This window comes from Scedosporium apiospermum (genome assembly GCF_000732125.1).
Source record: "Scedosporium apiospermum strain IHEM 14462 chromosome Unknown SEQ_SAPIO_0044, whole genome shotgun sequence".
NCBI classification, from domain to species: Eukaryota; Fungi; Ascomycota; class Sordariomycetes; order Microascales; family Microascaceae; genus Scedosporium; species Scedosporium apiospermum.
In genome coordinates, this window is record NW_015971745.1 from 1,191,728 (window position 1) to 1,217,635 (window position 25,908).

Here is a 25,908-nt window from a genome sequence, read left to right on the forward strand (position 1 = left end):
TTTTTTCCCAAAATTTCCATAAAATACATTACAATACATAAACGCATCAATCACATTTCCCTTTCTTCCCCGCCCCCTCACCAAGTCCACCCCCACCCTCTGGGCACCCCACGGAGAGTAGCCAACGTAACGAAATCCTACTTCGAACCGGACGACCGGGGCCGCAAGGGTGGATACGACTGCTCGACGGCGCGGGGGTAGGTCCAGAAGACGAGGGCGACGACGAAGAAGTTGAAGAGGCGGTGGGGGAGGGGCAGGTCTGGTTTCTTGCGGCGCCAGAATTTGAATTCGGAGAGGAGGATGAGGTTGCCGAGGGTGTTGAAGAGGCGGAAGATGCTTGAAACACGACGGGCGTTAGCGGTTATGGACATGGAGGAGCGAGCTAGAAAGGGGGGGGGATCTGTTAGGCAACACGTACAGGTTAAGGGCGCAGAAGATGAGGGTCGCGATGGTTGCTTTGGTCATGGTAAAGCCTGGAGAGGCGACGATTCTGCCTATCGCGTAGGTTGGCAGGATCCAGAGACTGAGGAGGAAGAATTCGAGCATGAGAGACCAGCCATATGTTCGGTCTGTCATGGGCCGTCGGAGGTTAATGATGATGAGAGGTATGCCCGATATGACGACGGAGATCTAGACGGATCGCAATTAGCGAGAGCTCAAAGAGAACCGCGCAAGGAAACGGGGGAGCTCGGAGGAAGCCAAGGTTTGGTGGCGGAACTCACAATAGATGGGATGAGCACGAGTTTATCACTCCGGAAATACCTAAAACACAACGCAAACCCCACAAACACGATACAAAACTGGATCCACCCCAGCACAAGGTAAGCTAGCAGCGTGGTTCCATACCACGAATAACACCGCTTATGGAAATGCGGATGATTCCACGCCGAGGACACCAGCACGGGATACCCGCACCATCGACAAACCCAGGCGCTCCTAAAATTACCCATGGAAACGCGACAGCCGGGGACTAGCTCGTTGCGGCGCACGGCGCAGTCGACGCAGCGGCTGCAAAAGGGATACTTGGGGTGGGTAATGTCGGCGTAGAGGAGGGCGTTTCGAGCCGGGTCGCGGCGCAGGCAGAGGTGGCAGTGGGAAAGGATAACGCCCTCGAGGGTGGCGCCGTAGATGTCCTTGAGGAGGGACTTGGTGATGAGAGAGTGGTAGAAGTGGTTGGCGAGGCGGAGTTGTTGGATGTCGGCGAAGTCGAGCTCGCTAATGATGAGGACTTGGAGCTCGGTGGGGAGGTCGGTGATGTTGAGCGTGGCGGGTCTTCCTTGTGCGGTGCCGGTCGCATTCCTGGTGTTCGGGTGAAGACCGAGTCTGGGTCCGTATTTTTGTAATCCGGAGTTGGCAAACGAGGGTAAGGCCGGTAGTAACTTGGATTTTGTACGTCGCGACCGTCGCCGGGCACCGCCAGAGTGCGTCCTACGCGGTGGATCTGGCAGAACGGGCACGGATAACGACTCCTCACTAGAGGACGATAGGGATGAAGAGGAGACGGAGGTGATATCATCGTCGTCGTCTTCACCAATTTCATCATCGTCACTCGAATCCTCCGCAGCTGCATCAATGACATCGTCATCCTCCTCCTCGTCATCGTCGTCGTCGTCAGAGCCCTCGTGGTTGCCGCGGCGGAAGGAGCCCAGCACTGACTGGAAAAGGGCAGCTAGTCGCTCCCGCGCCGGCCGCAGGGCTAGATCGGACGGCATAGTTTATGTGCGTATGGAGGCTTTAAGAAAGCATGAGGATGGAACCGTTAAAATGAAAGAGAAAGGCGCCAGGCCAGGTCCAGGAAGAACAGAAGGACCTGGATGGGTGGGTGGGAGAACACTGCACCAACAAGAATAGTCGATGAAGATGCAGGGATAGAAGAAAAGGGAAACTCAAAGTCGTCCCTTCTAGGCGATGAAGAATGAACAGACACAAGCTTAAAAAATGGACGTTTCTTCCAGGTATGACGCTCCAACATTCAGCGGGCCTTGCCCACCATTTCCCGTCGGGGTGTGTGAGGGACAGGCCGAGCTGGACTGACGAAAGTTCAGGTTAAAAGACGCTAGGCTGAGGTGAGAACGAGTTCAAGTCGAATTTGGTAGGTGGGGTGCGGGAGAGAATTAAGATCGATTTGGAATCCTGGTAAACGCCTGCTGCTAACGACGAGCAAGGGAGGGCGGTGGCTCTGTCGAACCGAACGAGCTTGGAAAAAGAGGCAGGTTTGATTAGACCGAGTGGCGGGCAGGAGACTGGGCCAAGACAATCCAGTCCGATGCGCGAGGGCCAGAGGGTGGCATGGCTCGTTGTAGTGGGTGTGGAGAGAAGTCGAGGTTTTGAGATTTCGGGAGGAGAAAGAAATCACAGATGGACTTGTTCTGTCTTGATGATAATCATGATGGATTCGATTGGAAGTTGGAAGTAAAATAAACAAAGGCGGGGGGCGGAGAGTTGGAGACTAGAGAGTTTGAAGAGTCTGGGGTGCACCTTCTCTCTCAACTCTGCAGGGCTTTTCGAGTGCAGGAGTCCTTGAGAAGTGTGCTTCAAGCTTGATCTTCAGGCAAAGGCAAAAAGTAACGTCTGGCATGGGCTGGTCTGCGCTGGCTGGGCAGACCCCACCATTCCACTGCCCAAGTTGAGCCAGCTCCACCGCTCCACTGTTCCACCGGCTGGTTCCCTTGCCAGGAAATTCCCCCAGCCGTTGCCGTTTCCACTGGTTCCAGGCTTCCACGAAGATCATAACCCGCCACATTTCCCCTTCTAGACCGCTACGAGCCAGTAAGAACGACGCTCGTAAGCGAGGCGGGTCCGACTGCAGCATGGGAGGCAGGAGGGCGCACGTCCCCGCGTAGGAACGGCAATGCAGCTGTTCCCGGCCCGATTAAGCTGCTGTCAGATGACAAGGCTAGATGAACCCCAAATCCCGCCTAGCAAATCCACGTGACCTTATCGTTATGTGCAGATCTACCGACCCGAAGCACAAGGCACAAAGTACTTCGTTCAAGTGCAAGCTCGAGCGGTTTGCGACGTGGATCCCAAGGCGACCCCGAACCGACTGCAACTCGATGGATGCTGTTTGAAGATATTCAGTTTGGGCACGACTCTGCTGAGACTTTCGTCCTGATACCCACACGAGATGAGACGTACGAAGTAGCATTGAATTATCCCGGTGCTCAAGCACCCCATCGTTCGGCCAAATGCGGAAAGAGGTAATGATAATCTTCGCTGCAAGAGACTGCACTACTTCTTTGAACAAGCGCTTCAAAAAAACAAATATCTCGGCACTTGACCCCTGCAGCGAAGGGGAGCATCAGACGCTACCGTATTACACTACTTCGTACTTCGTGTACGAAGTAGAGATCCACGATTCTTTGATCAAATGATGGGTTAGAACGAAGTAAGCGAGAGACGAAATGTAACCTAGTAGGCCATTGATACCTTCCCAAACACGGCTGGTCTCGATCTCTCCGTCGATTCTGACACGCTTCAGTCCCAGGTTAGTATTCTCTCTAACCAAGACTGGACGAAACAATGGCATCTAACCCCTTCGCAGTAATACTTTCATGAAGCCTTCAATGTTGTCTTAATTACTCTCTCTCCAACGCCTTGTCATGCCCTTGGCGCCCTGCCGCTGTTCCCGAGAAGCTCTCATGCTTCAATGTAACCACACTTCACGGTAATGTCCGACGGGATAGGGTTCATCACTAGTTCCTCCTGAACCCGAGTCTAAATCCATTACTTTGAATGTTACCGTTCAGATTCCTATCTCTGTCCTCCATGTTCTCATCTTGGCTCGTCCTGGCCTCGTCGTCGACGTCGGCTGAAGACCCGCCCATTCCCATATCTTCTTCTGCGCGGCGCCGAGCTGGCGGATTCCCCTCTGAACTATCGGGAACGGTAATGGTGACAGTAATTGTAACGGCTTCTTGGTGATTCCTGGCGTTGTCTTCCTCCTCTTCTTGACCATGGCCATCATGGTCATCATACTCTCCCCCTTCTACAGGAGTTTCGGCGTCACTGAAGTTCTCTAGGCTGGCCTCATTGGAGTCGTTGTTGAATTCCCCTCCCCTACTCCCATTCCTCAAGCCAAGAGGCTGAAGCATGGGCATATCGCTAGACTCGTCATCAACCACCTCAAGTCTATCATACTCCCCACCATTGACCAAACGGCTTCTACCGTCGTGTAAGTAGCGCACTCGGGGGCTCGTATACCGTCCCATATGTTGCCAGTTATAGAACGAATGACGCAGTTCTCCTCCGCAGAATAGGCAGCTCCGCAGAGCCGATGGCCAGCCAGCGCTGCAGGACCGGCAGATATATCTCGCGCGACGCACGGCAGCAGGTCGGCGGAATGCTGGCGTATGGTGGACCCCGTTGACGGGAGTTGGTGTTGGAGCCGGAGGGCTGTGTTCTTGTTCGGCCAGGATTCTTGCTTCGGCCGGATGAAGATTGAAATGAGGGACGCCGTTAGGAATCCCGTGGGGAATCCCATTGGTCCTGGCTTCGCCTAGGTGTTGGGGTGTTCGGGTGAGGTCCATCGCTAGAATGGGCTAGAGAGATGGCTGAGGATTCTAGTTTCAGGCCGTGAAAGGTGTTGCTGAGACGCGAGAAACTGCCGGATATGTTTACAACAACCAAACGGCGTGAAGGAGAAAATGGTTTGCGGATTTGGAAGTTTCCATCACCGTTCCAATAATCTTTGCTCCTTTCCCGTATCCTATTATACCTGGCATTCCTCCCCCGTGATTCTAAATTTGGCGGCCATCACCGCTGTCCCCTTTTCAATATTGAAAGCTTGGAACAGATTCTTGAAGCTAAGGTCGGCAGGAAGCCTCCAGTTCCCCCGGAACTGGGAGCTCTGGCACATGATTTTCGCACTTCGCACTCACTGGAGGTTCTTAGCCTCTGCATTTCTAAGATCGTGACCTGTACTGTTTAACCAAAGACATAGATCTATAGCATGTGCGCCTAGTTATCAAGCCTGACGCCTAAGACGAGCGTTTTTTTTTTTTTTTTTTTTTTTTTTTTTTTTTTCTTTTCTTTTTTTTCTCTTGTGCCTTCGTGACTTTAGCGTCCTTTGACTTCACATGCATTTTGAATAATCCTTTGCCACGTCGAGTAATTTAGACACTAATTCTAGATTTCTCTAGTCCAGTGGCCAAGCATCATGGACTTCCGGCCTGGAAACCGAAAGAGATAGGTGACCCTGTTGACAATCCTTGTAGTGTCAGACTGATATGAAGTCTATATTCTTAACCTCTCCCACGGCTTTCCAACCTTGGGATCTTGAAAGTAGACATTAGCTTCAGGATCCTACACTCGCTCAACTAACGGGGATGGAAGAAAAGCCGGGGTGGCAGGAGGATGTCCCTCACGAAAGAGAAGCAAACCGGCAGCTATAATGCTACCTCCAGTCTATTTCAAGCGAGATGGAAGCATTTCAGGATAATTCCGGATGGCCTCAGGTGTCTGCGAATTGCTGAAATCAGATCCTCAACTTCTCAAAGTATACAGTACTTCTCTCTTCGCCAGCACCGTGTTCCTCCCTTCCATTCCATCGATTTGCCTCACAGAATCAGGCAAAATGCACGTTCGTTCCCTCTGCCGAAAGCCCATGCAGCAGTTCCTTCACGTACAGTGGAAGGAAAGCCAAGAAAAAAGTTCGGTAAGCGTGGGGGTGGAGGATCGATGCCGGGTGCCTGCCACTTGGCCGTCGATGATCGGATCTGTGTGTGGGGTTTAGCCCATTTGGGGCTCTTCTCGCTCCATTGTCATGATCCGTCTCTTCACACAACCTACAGTTTTAGGATGTGGGAGTGGCTATCCTACCACCGACGACTTCTGAAGCCTCAGCTAGGATGGAGAATGGAAGAGCGCATTTTCCGGTGATGGAAAACGTCATTCTTCCTCCCACCCGCCTTATCTCGGTGAGTCTACTCCTACAGAACAAACACAGAATAGACCATTCATATGTGGGAAAGCCGCCATCAACAAACACGACATGCCGTCTTCTCAAAATGGTTTGACGAATCTTGAAACACACTGCAAAGCTACTGAAATCGATGGTCTACAACGAATGGCCCACGGCATACTCACAAATCGGCTGTGGAGGTGCTGGACCTAGCAAGCCTGCAATAAAGTCCGTCGAGCTGCGATACGTCCCGAGTTTGACTAGCAACACGGCTTAGGTCTTTCGCATTCCGAGGTCACAGGAAACAAAGTGGCGACATGAGGTACGCAGGTTGCAGAACAGCACACGGAGAGCGTCAGACGGTCAAACCACCCGAGTCTTCTTCCTCCCAATGCCCAATATAGATTCACCGATACCCCCAGGGAAAAAAAAAGAGTAACCCTCTCCACCTGCGCTAACTTTCCTAATCCTACAAGAAAACGAGAAAAAGACGCAACGAGACCCCGAAACTCCTCCCCCCTTCCCTTGCCCGAAATCAAAACGAAGAAAATGAAGTGCAGCAGCGAGGCTTATCGAGACGAGCAGGCGGGGAGAAGGGGGAGGTGACTAGAAGGCAAGACTAGGAGGGCAGCACATCCTGCCCGCCCCGATACTTCCATCGTCCAGAACGATCCTCGATCCCGTCGGCCTTTTTTGCGACATGCCGACCTCCTTTAGGATTCTCCCGTCTTTTCTCTTGTCTCGATCCCGCAAGAAGAAAACAAATGAAACCGATCTTTCAAGGACATCACACACAAAAGCATGTCTCGCCAGTCCCAGGCCTTGATTACCAACCGACCGCGGCCCGAACCCGACCGATATGTCATACACTAGTCATACCGATCGAACTCACACCCACACTCATGCGAGAAGTACAAGAAGGGTATAATGAGGTCACGGAAGGTTGGCCCAAAAAATAACGCGCCAACACGTGTTCCTAACTCGCCATACAACTCTTTATACCGCCTGCGCCGCCTTCTTCTTCTTCTGCTCTACCTTGAGAAGAAGAGCGCGGTTAATGTGTGGCAGTACACCACCGAAGGCGATGGTGGCACGAATGAGAGTATCGAGCTCCTCATCACCACGGATGGCGAGCTGGAGATGGCGGGGAGTGATACGCTTGACCTTGAGATCCTTGGCAGCGTTCTATCATGATGAGGTCAGCAAGTCTGATCCTGTGAAATGAGGGTGTGGTGATGCAAAAGTAAGGGGAAAGAACATACGCCAGCGAGCTCGAGCACTTCGGCAGTAAGGTATTCTAGCACGGCCGTAACGTAGACCGCCGCCTTGGCGCCAACGCGCATCTTGTTTTGGGTGTTCTGCTTGAGGAACCTCTTGACACGACCACAGGGGAACTACATCATCAAGGACGACAGGTTAGTAAACGTATTCCCCATCATTACGCGCGTAGACATCAGCGACAGCGACAGAGATAACGAGAGGGGTTGGGTGAGGGGTATGGTAGGCGGTGAAGGATCGGATCGTCGATTGGTGGTATCAGCAGCCTGGTGCAAATGCGCGAGATGACGACGATAGCGACAATGATGATGGAAACGACCGGTATCGACGCGTTTGTGATGATAACGCGATGCAGAAGTGATGACCATCAACGGTAGCAATCGCCATTCGTGTGGCCAGTTTGACGTCGCGGGCATATCGGTCGCAACGCGTCATAAACGTCGACGGACTGTTGGGGAAACGTGATGGGGCTGCGATCGAAAATGGAGGGGGTGTCGCGATGCGAAAAACAAATCGAAGTCGCGTCGCATGATGCTCTAAAAGAAGATGATGTTGATCTTACCTGGAGTCCAGCCCTCGCGGAGTGGCTTTGCTGCTTCTTGGGGCCCTCGACGGAGGTCTTGCCACCAGAGCTCTTTCCGCCCGAAGACTTTCCTTTGCCGCCGGCCATTGTTTACGTGTTTTTTAGGATTTTGAAGAGGGGAAAATTGGGGTTTTCCTGCGCCGATAAAAAATTAGATGGTAATTGTTTTGATGGATGGATGCGCGATGCGATGCTGTTGAGAAAGGCGGGAGAAGGCTGCGTTTGTGATGGAGGGGGATGTGGTGGTATCGTGTCGAGCGGTGATTTAAAAGATTTTTGATGGGAAGTTGTTGATGTTTGTCGCGCGGAAGTGGAGGGGAAGGGAGAAAAATTGTTATGGTCCAAGATAATATGCGTGGTGCAGCACAGGTAGGCAGAAGCCCAGCTGGCAATGTTTTTCCATATTTTTCGGGCCCTATTTTACTCCTTCCTCCTCTCGCCGCTGCTGCGTACTACCTTCCACAGCTCTGACACTGCAGCTCTATTAACTTTTTCCTTCCACTCTATTTTCTGGCAAGGAGAGCCAGTTTTGGCCAATCAGAGGACGCCAAGGAGTGGTCGTTGGCTCTCCATCCGCCGCCAGCCGCCTGGCTCCTCCCGCCCCATATCAATGTACCTTTATGTACTCGAATAGCTTCGAGTCACGCAAGGCGCCCCTAACTCATCCTCTATTGACCTTTTGAATACTTAACATTTGTGATATTGGATGAAGGATTTCAAATATTGAATATTAGTGTTGATGTAACCGAATGACAACAGAGAGAAAATCGCCGATTTTTGGCTCGTAATAGTGCACAAGTCCACGAGGATGGAAAAATCGGCGGTGAGGATAGGGAAGAAAATGTTGTCGACTCCCTTTTTGTCATTGAGGAAGGGGGAAAGGGACGTCGAGGTAAAATACCTTTGGAGCTACACTACTTCGTACATCCAGCAGTAATCGGAAGACCTGAGATGCACCTGCACATCTTTGCCGGGGAAGCTGAATTCGAGTCGATGAGGGCCAGTCATCCATCAAATATAGCCTCAGCTAGTATAAGCCATCTTTCATGGACCCAGTCCCTCGGGAACCCTGGGGCCAGTCAGAAGGGAGGGAGAAACGGACTCGTCCTGCAAAATTGGAGATGGAACCAAACTACTGGATGATGGAGTATGGAGTGTTGTTCCTCCCAAGCTGACTTGTTAGCCATCGACCATCAATCATTGCCCACCAGCGGTCAACTGGAGTGCCAATCATCCCCTAATGTACGCATATACGGGAGGGACGGAAATTCCTGTATCTGTGATATGCGTCCGGTAGCGGCCATCATTATGTCGGCAGATCCAATGGTTCAGAGAAGATGTGAGCGGGTCCGTTTCTAGTGTATCTATCCTCCTTGTTGCACCTCCACCAGTCCAGCATCGCATTGCCAATGGACGGCTAAGTTCACGATGGGCGAAAAAAAAATTGGGGGGGGGGGGGGGGGGGGGGGGGGGGGGGAACTACTCAGCAGTGAATGACGGTCTGCAAGCCCCTTTCCACCCACGTCCTCTCATCAAGGACCGCTTCCTTTACTTGAAAAGTGCAGCATTGATGCATCCGGGACGAAGAGTCTCACTTTAGCGAGAATAGAGATTCCGCGATTGGCTATATGTTATACGACATCAAACTGAGGAACCGTCATAAACTGCAGAGCGATCACCAGCACAATGACTCGTCAGAGAGCACAGGCCAAAGAATCGATCCGTGAATATGCAAACCAAGTCCTTGGTTCAAGGCTCGCGTCTCAACATCCTGCAGTACGAAGTACGTCCTGTAGGTCTTGGAGACCTTTGCGACTCGAGTCGGCGCAGAGATCAGATGCTGGCATTCCTCATCCCAGTGCTTTGAAACGAGTGATGTCGTGGTGGACGATTATTTCTTCAGGGCCTCAGTGGAGCATTGTCGAAATCAATTTAATTCAATGCTGTTTTCACAGGTTCTCAGAGCACTTGATCTCAAGTGTCTCGACCGAGTGGAGCGGGTTCTAGCGCACAGTGAAAATTGCGTAATTGAACTTTTCCGGGGGTGATAACGACCTTACCCGGGATGTCTTTTGAGGAAATGAGGTATTCCGTGTGTCTTCCAAATTATTAACACTGTTAAAACCAACCTGGCAACCAGCATCCTTGCCCTAGTGATCAGGCATCAAAATGGAGTCTGGAGTCCTCCAACCCAAAGGGTAGTGATGGAGCTGAGGGAATCTGTTCAAGCATGGTCGGATCAGCGTCGCCGGATGTGTGCCCCGTAGACTCGATGCAGTAGTTTGAAGAGGGTACGTGCACTATTGCGACAGCTGGAAGGACAGGTGAATGAAGGAGAAACTGCTATCTCAATCCATTCGATTGATGTGGTCTAAGAACTAATGCTCCGGCCTCATCGACACCCATGAAGCAAGACTTCAATGCTGGTAACTGGGGCTCCAAGTACTAACGCTGTCTTGGGTCTAGTAGGCTCCAACTTCCCGCTGGCGGGGACCCCCTTTTAGCCTTTTTCACCTTCTCCTGCTTCTGCGGCTGCAATAATTCCCCTTCTTTGATCGAAGATCGAAGACGACTTGCTGGAATTTTTTTTTCCCTCGTCATTCCAAAACAGAAACCCGCTTGCTCGACGGCAACGCCTCCGTTGCCTTTCCCTTTGATTGATCCGTCCCGTTTATCATAGATCATAACAAAAACAAACCACCGGAACCAACGGGGTTGTTGGCAGAGAGAGACTCAAACTTGACGACTTCATGGCTTTTTATTGTAACTTGTTTTGGTCCTTTTCTTCCTTCTGATTTTCTTTCCCCATAATCTTCTTTCTTTTCTTTTTCGTCACGAGACGACATTCGTTGGGACACTTGCACCTTGAAGATACACGAGCGAGTACGGAGTACTTGGAGTACCCAGAGAAGGGCCTGCCCTCAGAGAGCAAACCGTAAAAAAAAAAAAAAAAAAAAAGCAACGGCCAGGCGCAGAAAAAAATACGTTAAAAGTACTCCGTAACAGTCATATGCCCGCAGGAGCAGAAGGGCGACTTGAAGGTTCCGCTTTCCCTTTTCCCCTTCCTCCACCCAGGCCTCCACAATTGCACCCAGTTGCCTCCTGCCTCCTGCCTCCTGCCTCCACCTCCACTTCCAACGCCCACCAAGGAGGAAACCGCCTGGCCTACGAAGTAATTTACGCCTGCGAAGTACTCACCTGGCACGCACCTGCCCTGCACAAGCAGCACGAGGCCCAGTCAGGGTCACAATAATTCCAGGCTAGAAGGAACACCGCACCCGCACCCGCACCAGCACTGGCGAAAATTTGCCTTCCAAGCCCCCCAATAATTCCATCCAATTTCAACCGTCTTTTCTCCAATCCCCTTCAACAACAAACGCTCTTCCTTCGTCCCTCGAGTCGGCCATCGACACATCTGATTCTCATCCCCCCTTTTTTACCCTTTTCTCTCGGGTGCCTGCACTGGATCCTCTTTTCTTCTTGGGATCCAACCTCGGAGAGCACAGCATTGCTTTCCACACCATCTCCCCTGCAGTCAGCTGTGTCCTGTGTCCTTGCAGTGGTCGCTGCGACGCAGAGCCTCCTTGCTCCTCGGAACACTTCTTCTTGTTCGACTCATCTTTTCGTTCTCTCATTAATTTCTTTCTCGCTCCGCCCGACCATCTTGGCTGGCCCTTCCGATTCCCGACACTGAGGAAAATCGACCCCCTCTAAGCCTCCCGCCTATCGCGAGCGCCCTTGGGATCGACGCCGATTTTTTTTTTCCCTTCATCACAGCGCTATTCACCTCAAGTCGAACTGACTATATGCAAATCGGCGACTTGGTCCTCTGACATCTGACCGCGTCGGTTCTCCTTCCGACCTCATTTCCCCCTTCCCCACCATTTTCTTTTGCATCCTCCCCCCCTCGCACACATCTCAAGAAAAAAAATATTACCGCCATGAGCCAACAACATCCAAACGAGATGTACATGGACTTCCCTCACCCTACGAGCCGGTCTCCGAGCTCGTCAAGGGCGCCTTACACCCATCAAGCATTTCCCACTGGCTTCTCCCTCCCCCGTCACTCGCAGCGGCCCTTCGACTCGCCCCTCGGGTCTTCTGCCCTATACTCTACCGACCGCATAGCTCCTGGCGGCTATACTCTGAGGGCCGGTATGGATCAAATGTCCTCGGTTCCCGGCCTCGCTGGCGGCTACATGCTGGATAACAACCAGTCGTGGGCCTACAACGCCGGCAACGTTGCCACTATCAACGGACCGTTGAATGGCGGCGGCGCGCGTCAACGAGCTAGCAACCGAAGGACTGCGCTTCCCTCTGTCAGTCAGGTCCCTTGATCCTCCGCAAATATCAATGCCCTTGTTCTTTGTCGCACTAACATTGCGAGTCTCTTAACAGACGTGGACCGACGCCAATTCCATGGGCATGCACCCACCCATGCCCACCTTCCAGCCCCCTGGCTTGTCATCGAACCCCTTATCGTCTGGCCTTCGCATGGATCAGGTTTCCCCCGATGCTCGCAGCCCGAATCCCCAACCCGGCGAATCCGACCAGTTGATCCCCACGGCAATCGTGATAAAGAATATCCCATTCGCCATCAGGAAGGAGACTCTGGCCCAGCTGATGACCGACCTTCATTTGCCTCAGCCCTATGCGTTTAACTACCATTTTGACGGTGGCATTTTCCGCGGTCTCGCTTTCGCCAACTTCCAGTCCCCTGAGGATACTCGGCTCGTGATAGAGACGATGAATGGTCTGGAGGTTCATGGTCGGAAACTGCGAGTTGAGTACAAAAAGATGCTCCCTGAGGCCGAGCGGGAACGGATCGAGCGGGAGAAGCGGGAGCGCCGTGGCCAGTTGGAAGAACAGCATCGTGGTCCCGTTCTCCACCAGCAGCCTTCGCTCCAGACTCTCACCAGCATGGCGAACAGCCAGCAGCAGCCCAGGCATGCTCATTTGAGTAGGTTTATCCCTATACCCTGAGCTGATACTAGTCCCAGCATACGGGATTAGGGCATGTTCGCAATATTTCCTGTCCTTTGCGGGCACTTGCCACTTTTCTCTATCCCTCGCCTTTGTAGAGCGGTAAAACTGACTATAAATGACTTGTGTGAAGGGGACCTCGACTTGAACGATCCGATCACGCTACAGTATTACACAGAGTTGACTCTGTTCCGACGCGATGAGAGCCGAGAGATTCTCATCTTCCCCTCGAGCGTTAGCCCCGAAGAACGCCGCCAAATCCACATCCTCGCACATTACATGGGATTGGAGCACCGCTCCGTTGGTGATGCGGACTCCAGGCAGATCCAGGTCATCAAGCCGCACGTCCCATCTCCCACCGGCCAGGCACACACGAGCACCGCCGTTAGTCTTGACTTGCACCGCCGGGGACTAAGCCGTGCTGCCACTTTTGACTTTGCAGCGGACCGGGAATCGCGCGGCATTACCGGCGGCTATCCCCATGCCATCGGCCGTCAAGGTCCCACGCTGGAGCTTCCGGGCAGCCCCGACGGGGTCGCCATTCCCAACAATCTCAGGACGGCTAAGAGTTTTGCGGATCTGAGGTCTTTTAGTCCTAGCCCGTCGCACTCCTCTTCGAGCTATCTAAACCCGGCTACAGGAATTGGTGGTTTACCGGCCTCCTCATTGGCGCGTCTCGGTGACTACACAGGTAGCCTCAGCCAAGCTGGTTCCCTCGCGACTCCCACTCTAACCTCAAGTGCTCCAGGTACCGCTGTAAGCCAGGGCTCCTCAAACGAGGCGACAGTGCTTGCTAGTACTCTCAGCAGCCTGAACCTCGGTTCGTTCGAGTCTAGCTCCGTGTCTTCCCAGAACCGAAGCACGCCAGGCGCTATTGGCAGCCACCGACCGAGCGCGAACGGATCGTCGTCGAACCGCGCCGCCCCAGATAGGCAGCCTCGAGGGCCAGAGTGGGAGGCCGCCTCGGGATTCTCTGGCCGCAACCGTGTCAATGGGCATATGCAGAGGGGAAGTGGTGAGTTGGTCCCGAGTGACCTGATCGATGAGTAGACTCGGTCAAACAAGTTCCTGTGGCTCATCGCTTGGTGTCCTTGTATCTCAGACTCCTCAGACGACGGAACTCGAACGGGGACTAGCTCCAGCGTTTCGAGGTTCCACTAAACTTCGCCAACACTATTGAAGGACTCGCTATCTCGGAAACCCATTCAGCCCTGCCAAGTATACGAAGATATCGGAATTTGCGGGCCTGCAATTCCAATGTCTCCGCGCTGCTTGGTTAACTCGGGTGTTTTGGGGCGGTGAAACATCTCTCCCAAACATGTCCGGTCCTTTCAAATTTGTGTATTCCATCCAGCAACAATCCTAGCGCCATTGAGTTGGCTGCCCGAGGCCAGAACCTGCCTCTCACGAAAGTTACGACAACAATGATCAATGCACGAAACGCCTCCCTGAAGAGAAAGCCCCACCCAAAGAGAAATACGACGACGCTATACGACGCTTTCAAGAGTTACAGTACACCTACGATGGGCAACCATTGCTTGTAACGATCCTACTCGATCCTACTCATGAATTTCCACTTTTCCACTTCTCTTCTGTCCTTTTGCGCGTCTTATGGCCTGGCGTGTCAGGCATAGACGCGGACGCCGCCGACGACAGGAGAGGTCACGACGTCCCATCATATTATGAATATTCACGCAGTTACGATGTTATGTCTAGACAGCTGTCTCGGCCTACTACACTACGAGGCAATATCAGATTGACGAACTTACCGCCTCCAAAGAAATGATCAATGATCAAAACTTATTGTTTGTGTAAAACATTGACGAACGAACACCCCCCTTTTATTTTGCTCATCCTAATACACGACCCGCGATCTCCACTTTCGGCACCCGCTTGGATTACGGGTTACGTTACAGTCGTCGATTTTATACTCGTTCTGATGGGGTCTGCGTCGTTCGATATAGGGATGACATCCATCCGACCTCAGCATACGGGAAAACCACTTGATATGAGGGAGTGGTTAATGACGATAGACGAGGTGTTCTCGAAGATGCTCTTGCTTTTTGGACGATTCTGTCTGGCCCACGGGGAGAAGTTGGAGGGGTATGTATCCCCAGCGCTTGAAAAGTTTGGCTATTCTGTTATCTCAATGCTTTTAATGTTTTGCCATGGGCTTTGATTCCATGCTGTTTTCACTATGGTTCAAGTTTGACCCATTTGCGCCGACCTTGTTTAATCATCTTTTTATCCTTTTTTGTTTATTCCCCTTGGCCAAGGCTTCATACAATGGGGTCTCTGAGCCCTGCATGGAACCGGGTAAGGGGATCATTCGCTTTTCTTTGGATAGCCACGAAGGGCTCACGATTTATTGTTTTTTTCATGTTTTCCTCTGGCGGCAGTCGGTGACCGAGCGAAGAGTAGTTGAATCATGCACTTGTTTTCGAGGCGTTATTGGATAGCATATATTAGTTGCGCTTGGTTGCTTTTCTGTTTGATTCTGCGCAGGTTTCGATGGATGTTGCAATAAGACTCGTTTCATGCTTTTGCGCTCTTTTCTTGCATTCATTCTCAGTTTATGGTTTCCTGCTTTGGGTTGCGAACAATCATGCATGTATCAAGGCTCTCCAATTCGTCTTGCAGTTTCGATGGTCCGTCTTTAACGGTCACTTCCTGTACACCAACCACTTTCGTTCTTTTCGAGACGTGTAGGTGCCAAGGCTGGACAGTTCTTTCCATCTGACTGTTGCGCTCTGACTTTGCCTTCACCAAACTCCGCTCCCTTGCCGCACTTGGTTTTACAGTTATGTCGTCATACTCTGTTCGGAGTTTAATGGATAAGGGGAAAATGGATCAAGGAGAAGAAGAAGCTGGGTTGCAATGATAAGCTACGATGGATGGAACATGATTGATGCGGAGACAAAATGGTATGTATGTATGCTAAATGTAGAAGATGAGCTGGGGAGAGCTTGGTTTTGCGGATGCGTTTACGCAAAGCCTTTGCTTGCTTAGCCGGAAGAGCGGAGGGTGTACGCGAGGTAATGGCTGTTTGGTCGAGGCTCTTGATTTGGAGCGGAAATGGTCGCATTTCCTTGATCGGCTCTGGATTGGCTTCGTTTCGACGAGGAGGATTGGAGTTCTTCTCCTCGGTGAATCCTGTTGAAGGCTAGCGTTGAATTCAGTACAATGTTTTAATGCATCGTTGATTCTTTTTTCTTCTTGCATCCCATCTCGCCTTGTCAAGCAGAGAATACGATTGAAACTTGGTCTCGTAAAATGGGGTATTATATTCACCGAGAAATGTAATTATTTTGCTACACTTCGAAATAAACGCACGAGGGGTCCTCTTTCCTCTGCTTTTCCGAGACGAACTGCTCCTCTCAAGCCCGTCCCCTTTACCTCCTCCTCGACCTCGTCGTCTTCGCAACAGGCTCAAACGAATCGTCATCAGAAATCTCATCATCACTAATCTCAAGAGCATTCTGCTGCGAAGTCCCCGCCTGCTGCTGCGTCTGCTGCGAGAAGTTCAACCTCGTCTGGCGCGTAGCACGACCAGTCGCCGTCGTCGCCGCAGCAGACCGCGCAGGCTGTCTCCTTGCGGAAGAAGCCGTGGTCCGTTGCGATGCGGTGGTAGTGCGGCGGGTGGGGGGAGGGGGAGGGACGTCGTCGTCCATGATGTCGTCTTCGGACGGGGGCGAGGTTTGTTTCCTGCCGCGGGTGGTGGTGGTGCGGGATGTTGCTGTTGTTGTGGTTTTGCGGGCGGGTGCTTTTCTTGTTGTGGTTGTTTTTGTGGCACGGGTGGTTGCTGTGCGGCGGCCGCGGGTTGTCGGGGGAGGTTCCTCTTCGTCCTCGTCAATATCGGGCATATCTTCGTCCTCGCGAGCGGATCTCGCTCGCGCCGTCCTACCGCCTCGTCCCGCGGTGGCACGAGAAGTAGTCGTTCCCTGCGTAGCATTCCCCACATCCTCAAACGCATCGGGCTGCTGGTCCCAATGCCCATCAAGATCCGAATCCCACGTAACAGGCTTCGGCTTCAACCTTCTCGACCCAAACGACAACTTGCCCGCAGCGAACTGCTCCTCGAGCTTGGCCCGATACGTCTCCATGGCATTGTCCAGATCCTCCTCGTCCGAATCGAGATCGAGCATCTGGCGCACCTGGCCGGCGAGGGACTCGCTGACGAAGGTCTCCATGGCGTGCTTGTCGTCCTTTGTGACGAACTGGTTGACGGCGTCGCCGAAGGGGGCTTGCGGGAGGATCTTGAGGGATTGCGCGGCGAGGAACTCGTGCACGAGGCGGTCGACTTTGATGTTGTCTGGGCCGAGGTTCTCGAGGGCTTCCTCGGGGAGATCGGCGGCTCCGTTGTCGCGTTCTGGGGAGGTGGGGGGCAATATGTTAGCTTGGGGCTGTTGTTCAAAGATGGGGATTTCGAGAAGCGAGTGGGAGATGTTGTGGGCACTTACTTGAGCTGCTCGATTTCTTTCTGTAAAAGTAGACGACATCGTTCGTATTAGCCACCTTGCCAACAAACCTGTTGGAGAAGCGCTGAGGGTTCTCGCAGTCAAACTTGCCGCCTTCACTAGAGGGGGTATATTCGACTTTTAACCTCACGAGCGGGAGAGGAGGATCGCCCGCGTCTTCCACGTCCTCGTGCAGGGCGTACCAGTCCGCATTCGCCTCTTCAATCATTTCTTCCACGACTTCCATTAACCTTCTCGTGACTTCCTGGCGGTTGTCCTTCTTCGTCTCGAGTCCCTTGAACCTCTTGTCGGTTGCGAGGACGAGCTCCCGCGTGACAAAGGGCCTTACGGTCTTCAGTGGGAGTTTATCGACGGTGAATTCCTTGCCCGTGATGTTGACCACAGCCACATGTTTGGGGACAGCCTCTCCGGGGATCAGTGAGGTGGCGACCGATGAGCCGGGCTGCATGACGTGGAAACCCGTCTCTGGGTTCTGTCTGGGGTCAATCTCGCACTCATGCTCGTGGCCCCAGACGACGAGGTTCATCCAATCGGGAAGGACGTTCTCGGGTAGGTAAGACGTGGCCGTGTGAGCGTGATGGTTTTGGTGAACCGTCAACAAATTAAACCAATCGGCTGTCTCGACGTTGGGCCGGAACCATTTCACTTTATGGTCCCTAAAAGTGCGGAACATGCGCTCGTCACGAACATTCCCTAACCCGTACATCGCCAGCCTCGTCTGTCCCTTTTGCAAAAGTATAGGCTTTGCCTCGATGTTATCCGCCTCGGGTACGCGACCAAAGTAGTTGACGAGACCGGCGACCTGCAGGAGGTCGAGGGAGCAAAAGTGGCCTTCGCCGCTGGGGTCGTCGTGGTTCCCGTGGATGGAGAAGACAGGGATGGAGATGTTGATGTCCGGGTCCTCGTAGTTGACGTGGTTGAAGGCGCCCTCGAAGATCTCGTTGGCGTCGCTGAGGAACTCGAGCTCGCAGGGTTTGGGGCCGAGGCAGTTCTTGCGCAGGCTGCGCATGACTTGGTACATGGATTTTCGGGAGGGTTTGTTGTCGTGGAAGAGATCGCCGCCAAGGAGGACCATGTCGACCTTTTATAATCGGCGGGCTTTGGTTAGCATCATGGTCGGTTGTGGAAGAGGGAGGAAGTGAGGCAGAATTGAAGCTCTGCATGTTGAAGTTCTGCGTACATCCTGTGTGCGGGCGAGGTTCATGATCTCGTCAAAGGTCTTCCAGCTGTCATCCTTCCGGATGGGGTCGCGCTCCTCGTATCCTACATGATTGTCGGTTGCCACCAGGATGCGAATAGTATCGGCTTCTGGTGGCAGTGGCGGCTATGGTCAGTGTTCTAAGCTCCAAGCCGTCTGTAGTGCTGATGGGATGGTGGGGTTAGCATTGGCTTGATGCTCGACGATTTGACGCACCCGTGAGACGAGGCATGGCGCCTTTTTCTCGGAACGAAGAAGAGAGACAACCTTGAGCTCTCTGCTTTTCGGGAGCAAATCCGAGATGAGAAGGGTTAATAGCGGCGATCCTGGTAGAGCCTAATCGGAATGTCGCAAAATGCCTGAAAGAGCGGCTTCAGCCCTGTGAGAAGTCGCGTTCGACGCCGACCGGCTTTACGCGTTGCACAGCAGGCAGCTCCCTCCCCAGAACCCGAACTCACGTGACCACCTACACTGTGCACCATCCCCGTTAAAACCATCACTAACACCGTCGTGATTCTTGATCAACTCTCCTCAATGGGATCGATGCTAAATGCTTGCTCAGGAGCTGAGTTTCATGCGCGAAACGATTTCTTTGGACGGATATACTTGACTGGATTTAAATGTAGTCAGTATATGTCGTTTAGATTAAAACTAGTCTCTAGGAAGGCTTAGGAAGTAAGGCTTCTTCCACAGACCCGCGTATGTTAACGCACATCAATTCTCACATCGTTGATATCATTCCCAAGTCGTCCACTCTCTCTGTTAATTACTTCTCGACGACAGAGCGTAGCCAAGTATCTCACTCCTCGCATTCTCACACCCCACCCTCTTACATCCGACCTCATATCGCCCTCGCCATGGCAAGGTCCGACGAGGCGCAAGCCTTTTTCGACGCTGTCTATGCTGCCATCCAGGAGATTCCGTATGGGCGAGTGACTACCTACGGCCACATCGCTGCTCTCATTGGCACCCGTGAGTCCGAATCCGATTTCTCCGTTCATCGAGTTCGCCCAGGCATTATAATTGATAGATATTACTCGGGAGGGCCGAGTGAATGATGTTAACTCTTCCGAATCTAAGCCGAACGGCCCCGACAGGTTGGAGTCTGTCTTAAACACCTTCCTACGAATCCCGATCTTGAGTTTAATTCGGATACTGTCCCCTGGCAAAGAGTTATCAATTCAAAGGGCACCGTCTCTCCAAGGTCAATCAATCTCCTTTACATCCCCACAGCGTGCATTCAATCCTTCAATGCCCAGGCATCGGACGCCTAACCGCTCATACCCCAAAGAACAGATCTCATCCATCCGGAGCTCGCAACCAAGCAGCCGCCCTCCAGGCCGAAGGAGTTGAGGTCACAACCTCCGCTCTCGGCGAGCATTGCGTAGATCTTGCGAAATATGGCTGGTTTCCTTCTGAGCTCCCGTCAGAGAGCGCAGCTGCGAACACGGTCCAGGAGGCCTCGGAAGAAGTCAACAATCAAGATGATGCCGAGAAGCAAGACTTAGATGATGATGATGACGATGATGACGACGACGACGACGACGACGACGACGAGACAGCTGAAAATTCGAGGTCAAGACGGCGGTGAAGAGGGGTGATCCGTTTTCCGTGAGGAGACGGATATTGTTTCTGCCGCCTCTAGATAGATCATGAGGCTCCAGCTCGGCGGCACTATACAGAAATCACGAAACCGGACTTCGTACGCCTTGATATTAATTTCAGCCAACTCTTTTTCTGTTTACGAACTCCCTATCGGATTTCATCCACTCCACGTTTCGGATCCACCACCCTTTCTCCCATCTGATTCTGCTTTTCTTGCGGCTCCCTTCTCGTGGATACCCCTCCCTCGCATTCTACTGCACACAACCACTTGCAATGGGTTGGGCCGACACTAGCCTCCGTATTGAGTGATGAAAAGTCATCCAAGGGCCTCGTCGAGCTCGGTTTCAAGGCTTTCCGAGTTCTTAAAGGTTCACTATACGCTGAAGGTGCGGCCTTGCCAGATCTCATCCAGGCCGAGTCGTTGTAGTAGAGGTTGAGTTAATCCTGCCCGTCTTGGAAGCGTTTACGAAGGGCCTTGTCTGGTTGGGTGACTCTGCATCTCTCATCATGATGCCCTTTGGTTAGTGCAAGTTTAGCTGGTGCGCAATATTCTGAGGACTAGTATATATCTCTCTGTCCCGACTCTTCGTGAGCCCCCCTCGTGAGACGAAATCCATCGTTTATTGTGTTGCCTGCATAAAATGGGTATTTCGACTGCACAACTCGGCCGCTGCTGAATTGCCTTGTCAAGTACGGAGTACAAAGCTGTAACTGTAGTGGGAACTCAAACAGCGGCTCTCACGTGACGAGCAGCAAAATGAGATCCAGCACCAAATAAATTTTCGAAACTTTGTTCCTCAATTTCTCTCTCCTTCAACCTTTCTCTTCACACTTCAAAGTTCGCTGGCGCCTTCGAGTTGAGGCACGCTTTCTCTACTCCAGGTCAAGCGCTGAACTAAAAGAGACAAAAGGGATGCGAAGTGGCATCAGACTGCTTCTTGTCCGCCACGGCGAGTCAGTCGACAACGTCGCTGGCCTCTAGTATGCCCGCTCCTCGCCCCTTTGGCCGTCGTCCGCGCGTCTAACAGCCCTCCATTGCCGGGTCTCGAGACTCTTCCCTATCCTCCCATGGAGTCCTTCAAGCAAAGGCCCTAGCCAAGCACCTAGCAGAGAGACCTGACATACAGGACGCAGCTTCAACACACTTCTTCGCTTCCCCTCTGGACAGGGCATTTCATACTGCCAAGGTAGTTCGGGATGCTTTGGCGATAGAGGGTAGTCACCCCGTCTCCGAGGTTGTCCGATCGGAGCATCTTCGAGAGAAGCATTTCGGCTCTCTGGAGGGCGTCAAGTTTGGTAAACTAGGCCCCTATGCCTCCAGCCAGAAGCCGGAGGATACTCCAGAGTCCTCCGACTCGATGATGATCCGGGCGAACTCGTTCGTCGTCTCTCACCTTCTTCCCGTCATTCAGCAGTTTCGCAGTGGCATTAGCGGGCCCCGTGTTGAGACAGTCATTATTGTCTCGCACGGCATCTTGCTCAACCACTTGACGAGGGCATTGCTGGGGACGTTTCAGTCACAAGGACGGCCTATCCTAGGTCTCACCATCAACCATGGCCCAGGAGAAGCACATTTGCATCTGCCCTGGCGCAATACAGGGTATTGCGAGTGCTTGATTGACCTGGAAGATGCTTCAGTTCTGAGCCTCACCGAGTTCGACACGGCGGCGGTTCTAGCTGACATGAAGCTAACCATACAGGCTATCAACCGGACCGAACACCTAGTCGGCCTGAAGAGGACTAGGGGCGGTATCGGCAGTGCTCAGTTTGACACGAGCCAGAAAACTCTTGATTCGTTCTTGGCGAAGACTTGATTTCCGGCCTTTCATAAATGGTATGTACTCTCTGGTTCTGTTTCCTACCTGCCTGCACCCGCCCGGAGTACATGATGAGGCAATACAATATTCACAGACCTGTTCTGAACATTTCTTGTTGATAAAGTTGTTTTCTCTTCTGATATCACTCCATAACCCCACATTCCGTGTTTTCTTCCTCTCTTGATGAGGTCGAAGCTAACTCGAACCCTAAGACAGGCGGCGTACGGCGTCAACAGCCATGGTTTTTTCCACTGTTTGCTAGTATTGGGGTACAGTCGCACCTAGCGATAAAGCAAGCGATAGTTAATAGTAATAAAATCATATTGATACCCAAACTCCGATCTCTACCCATGCCCCATGCCCTGATAATCCGGTGATTCCCAATGCAATGCTTTTCCCAAGTGATAATGCTGCTATCCTATACATCCGTGCTAGTCTCATCCCTTCCCGTAAAAACTTTATGCATCCTCTTACTCAACGCCTGCCCAATAGTCCTATCCGACAAATCCCCATCCCTGTTCGTACTCTTCCTACAATCCTGCAAAACCAACGGCCCCCCCAACTCAAGCTGCCGAACAAGCTGGCTCACCGACGGACACTCCGCGGCAATACCATACGCCACCGGCGCCGTAACACGCGTAATCTCCTGCAGCATGCGCACGTACGTGTCGGCCGCGTCCTCGCCGCTCCTGACCTGTCCGACATCCATGCAGAAAGCGGCAGCGGAGGCGTTGGCCTCGTCGCGGCGACGGCGGTAGGGGACCGTTGAGATGTGCTGCGTGAAGGTGACGATCCACCGGGCTGTTTCGATGGGAACGTTGGTGTGGTGGATCATGACGCCGTGGGTGACCTGGAGGGCGAGGAGGCCGTCTTCGATGAGGTCTTCGTCGACGTACTCGGTTCGGGCGGCGGGTTTCTTTCGGCGCGAGGGTCCGGAAGCGGATTGCGTTGAGGTGGAATTGCTCGCTGAAGCAGTGCCCACGTTGCGCACGGCGGCTGCGAATTGGCGGTTCCGTAGACTGCGGTTCCTGCGCATCCAGGGATCGAGGCCCTGGATAAGGTAGAGGAGTGTATGGTCCGGAAAATGGCGCTTCATCAAGCCGACGTGCCAGTGTAAATCCTTCCGATCCTCTTCCAGACACAGGCCGATGAACTCCTCCGACGCCATCACGACGAGCGCAAACGTTTCTCTCTCGACGCGCTCGGGCACGGGTTCATAGTGGCCCTTTTCCTCATCATACCTAGCCCTCACCCGACGCCTCCACCGAACGACGTGATCCACGGGGCTTTGCCACGACATGTCCTGGATCTCCAGCTCCTTGAGCAGAGTCTGCGTCTGGAGAGTGAGGGATTCGTCCAGCGTCGAGGGTATGTCGACGATCATTTCCCGCGCCGAGATCTTCTTGTCGGTTCGGGCTTTGTTCACCTCTGCGAGGGCGGCGGCGCGGGCCTTTTCTCTGGCTTTTTGCGCCTTAGCTTCTTCGCGAGCTTGTTTCTTCTTTTCTTTTTCGGCTTCGCGGAGTCGTTTTTCTCGCGCTCGTTCCTCGGCCGTTCTTTTGGTGGTAGTGGCGGTAGTGGTGGTAGTGGTGGTGGCAGTAGAGAGGCTGGTGGTTCGTGAGGTGGTCGAGGTCCTCCTCGAGGCAGTTCTTAATGTAGAGTAGGAAATAGTCTTGGTTCGTGCGGGATTGGGAAGGAGGCTACGGTACAAGGCTCCAGGGCGCAGATTAGCGATATCGGGGAAATAATCATCTGATGATGCCAGTCGGTTCTCGATATCCGATCCGGAGTCAATGTTGATGACGTCTTTTCGAGGAGGGGGCAGTTCAGGCGCGGAGCTTGATATGGGGTCCCAGTCTTTGGGAGGACGGGGAGGTGAGAGATCGCTGATCGGACTCGGCGTGTCTAACAGGTTTGTGGAGTGTGTATCTCCTCCCGAAATGGTTGCCAAACGATGGAGAGACTTTTCGTTGTCCCGAAGTTGAGCTGGGCGACGGTTTGGTGAAGGGGTCTTACGCTCCGGTGAGGGTGAGAATGTGAATGGGTCATGGCTAGCGGATAGCCCACCGCTCTGGGCTGTGGTTCCTGTAGGTTGGATCTTCGAAGTAAAATCTGGCGTGCTCGACAACTCAATAGGATCGTCGAAAGCTCGGCTCCTAACCCCAGGCGGCTTCTTCGTAGTAGCCCGACTCGAGGAATCGCCCGTGTACGAAGCCGTTCTATTAAATATACGACGAGGATCCTTCCTCAAAGGGCCCTGCCGAGATTTCACCTTCGCGAGTTCGGGGACATCGGACGAGTCCGAAAGATCGGAAAGGGCCAGCACGTTCGCTCTCCTCGGGGGAGGGCTACTGCTGGCGTCGCGGCAGATACGCTTGCCTGACTGTGACTGCGAGTTCGTGACATGGTCGGTGATGTCGTTGAATACGCCGTCGTCCGACCTTCGCTTTCGGGCGTTCGGTTCTTTGGTTGTCCTTCGAGGACTGGGGGGCGGGATCCTGGGAGCGGGTGGGCTCGAGGATAGGAGGCTTATGACTTCGCCAATCATGAGGCGAATCGTGTGATACTTGCCCGTGAAGACAATGGATGCATGAGGAGGTCCTCTCGCAGTCTAAAAGAGGGGGTTTCGTCGTAGAAATCGTATGGCAATGGGCGGCACATCGATCGAATACACGCAAAACACGAAACGTTCGTGGTGACACCAAATTCACCAAAGTTCAAGACTTCACGAAATCAACACAAAACCACGTGATCCACAGGCCATGTTCTCCACTGGAAAGTTCCGTTGGACAGCACCACTAGCGCGCAGGAGGGCGCTAACACAATCCTCCTTCCAGGAGGCTTTATCATTTTCCACGGCCTGCGTTAGTGTAGTGCCAGGTGCTACCGGACCGGGTGCAAGTGCTGAGGCGCGAGTTACGGTCTCCATTCATTGCTCCTGCCTTCCAAATCTCTTCGTGTTAGAACACGGGTACGAAATAGGACGTACAAATCCGGCATTTACTATGAAAAAGAACGCCTGTGCAATGTTTGGCAGGATTCTACACTACTTGGTACTTCATGTGGTCTCTGGCAAAGGCTCGGCGATCGCAGTCGAGGTCCATGGTTGATCTTCAACGAGGTCAATGCTTCAAGCTTCTGGAGAATCTAGTGCACTTCGTAGAGACAAGGATGAAATAGAGAATAAACAAATTGGAATCAAGCCAGCCCTGTTTCCCCATTAGGGTAGGATAAGCAGGTTTCAGAAGTCAAGGATGAGGTTACGAGGAACAGCTTCTGCCGAGAAGGAGGGAGGATGAATTGCGATCGACCCTCCTGGGCTGGGGGAGGGGAACTTTTTCGTCTGATTCTAGATTCTGGGCAAAAAGTGGTGGCGGCCTCCCTCCCCCCAGGAAAGAAAAGGGATGGAAAGGAGGAAGAAAAAAGCACAAACAAATGTGGCGGGCGGGGAGGGAGGAAGATCTGCATGTCTCAAACACTCTGGTTGTCGCTCTTCGGGTGACTTTACGATTGGGTGGCTGGGCGATGCCGCGATATTGGACGGATCTTGAACGTCCAAGCACAAGATCCACATGTTTGCCAACTCTGGCCCATGTTTGGTCTGCATAAGGACTGTTATGCAACAGTTTATGGAGTGTGTCAAAGCGTGCATATCGAGTGGCCAGGTCCACGATTGTTGTGACGGCTCCATTTGCGATTCCTCGGACTGTTACGGAATATTTCTTCTGGCAAACCATGGAGGGAGACGCTTGGTTCGCCCGGGCCGCGCCTCTTCCTATCGATTGTCGATTGGAGGTAGAAATGGCGAGGGTTCAGAATGTGTTTGGGTCTACTTACTTTGTACATCTTTAACAAGAAGGCCGGAGGGCTGGAAGACTAGACTGGGGAAAACAGATTTGGCGAAAAGTGATTCCGAACTGAGGTTTACCGACCTTCCTCTGCATTACACTAGCCCACTTCGAAGTCTCGAAGAATGCAAGCATTGTTAACTGTCATCAGAGTGGGAGTGCTTTGCAGTGTAGTGTGTAGTGCAGTGTACTTCCTACTCCATACGTCGCATGCAAGTT

The 25,908-nt window shown here is 52.7% G+C and overlaps 5 protein-coding genes and 2 pseudogenes across 5 annotated transcripts; 2 read left to right on the forward strand and 5 right to left on the reverse strand.

The window, feature by feature from the left end:
* Positions 1 to 137: 137 nt before the first annotated feature.
* Positions 138 to 1,712, reverse strand: SAPIO_CDS1165 (uncharacterized protein; the record flags this gene model as incomplete). Its single annotated transcript, XM_016784508.1, has 3 exons — positions 138 to 336; positions 419 to 630; positions 927 to 1,712. 3 exons carry the CDS (start codon positions 1,710 to 1,712, stop codon positions 138 to 140), a joined length of 1,197 nt encoding a protein of 398 aa, XP_016646063.1.
* A 1,983-nt stretch (positions 1,713 to 3,695) lies between these two features.
* Positions 3,696 to 4,529, reverse strand: SAPIO_CDS1166 (annotated as a pseudogene; the record flags this gene model as incomplete).
* A 2,369-nt stretch (positions 4,530 to 6,898) lies between these two features.
* Positions 6,899 to 7,850, reverse strand: SAPIO_CDS1167 (uncharacterized protein; the record flags this gene model as incomplete). The annotated part of the gene is made up of 3 exons (XM_016784509.1): positions 6,899 to 7,087; positions 7,165 to 7,296; positions 7,743 to 7,850. The coding sequence occupies 3 exons, from the start codon at positions 7,848 to 7,850 to the stop codon at positions 6,899 to 6,901; spliced, it is 429 nt and encodes a 142-aa protein (XP_016646064.1).
* A 3,854-nt stretch (positions 7,851 to 11,704) lies between these two features.
* On the forward strand, positions 11,705 to 13,796 carry SAPIO_CDS1168 (putative R3H domain protein; the record flags this gene model as incomplete). Its single annotated transcript, XM_016784510.1, has 3 exons — positions 11,705 to 12,082; positions 12,162 to 12,723; positions 12,880 to 13,796. 3 exons carry the CDS (start codon positions 11,705 to 11,707, stop codon positions 13,794 to 13,796), a joined length of 1,857 nt encoding a protein of 618 aa, XP_016646065.1.
* A 1,955-nt stretch (positions 13,797 to 15,751) lies between these two features.
* SAPIO_CDS1169 (uncharacterized protein) lies at positions 15,752 to 18,654 on the reverse strand (the record flags this gene model as incomplete). The annotated part of the gene is made up of 5 exons (XM_016784511.1): positions 15,752 to 15,899; positions 16,143 to 17,115; positions 17,207 to 18,305; positions 18,405 to 18,532; positions 18,639 to 18,654. The coding sequence occupies 5 exons, from the start codon at positions 18,652 to 18,654 to the stop codon at positions 15,752 to 15,754; spliced, it is 2,364 nt and encodes a 787-aa protein (XP_016646066.1).
* Positions 18,655 to 19,279: 625 nt separating this feature from the next.
* On the forward strand, positions 19,280 to 21,841 carry SAPIO_CDS1170 (uncharacterized protein; the record flags this gene model as incomplete). The annotated part of the gene is made up of 3 exons (XM_016784512.1): positions 19,280 to 19,394; positions 19,682 to 19,997; positions 21,196 to 21,841. The coding sequence occupies 3 exons, from the start codon at positions 19,280 to 19,282 to the stop codon at positions 21,839 to 21,841; spliced, it is 1,077 nt and encodes a 358-aa protein (XP_016646067.1).
* Positions 21,842 to 22,262: 421 nt separating this feature from the next.
* On the reverse strand, positions 22,263 to 24,389 carry SAPIO_CDS1171 (annotated as a pseudogene; the record flags this gene model as incomplete).
* Between the last annotated feature and the right edge of the window lie 1,519 nt (positions 24,390 to 25,908).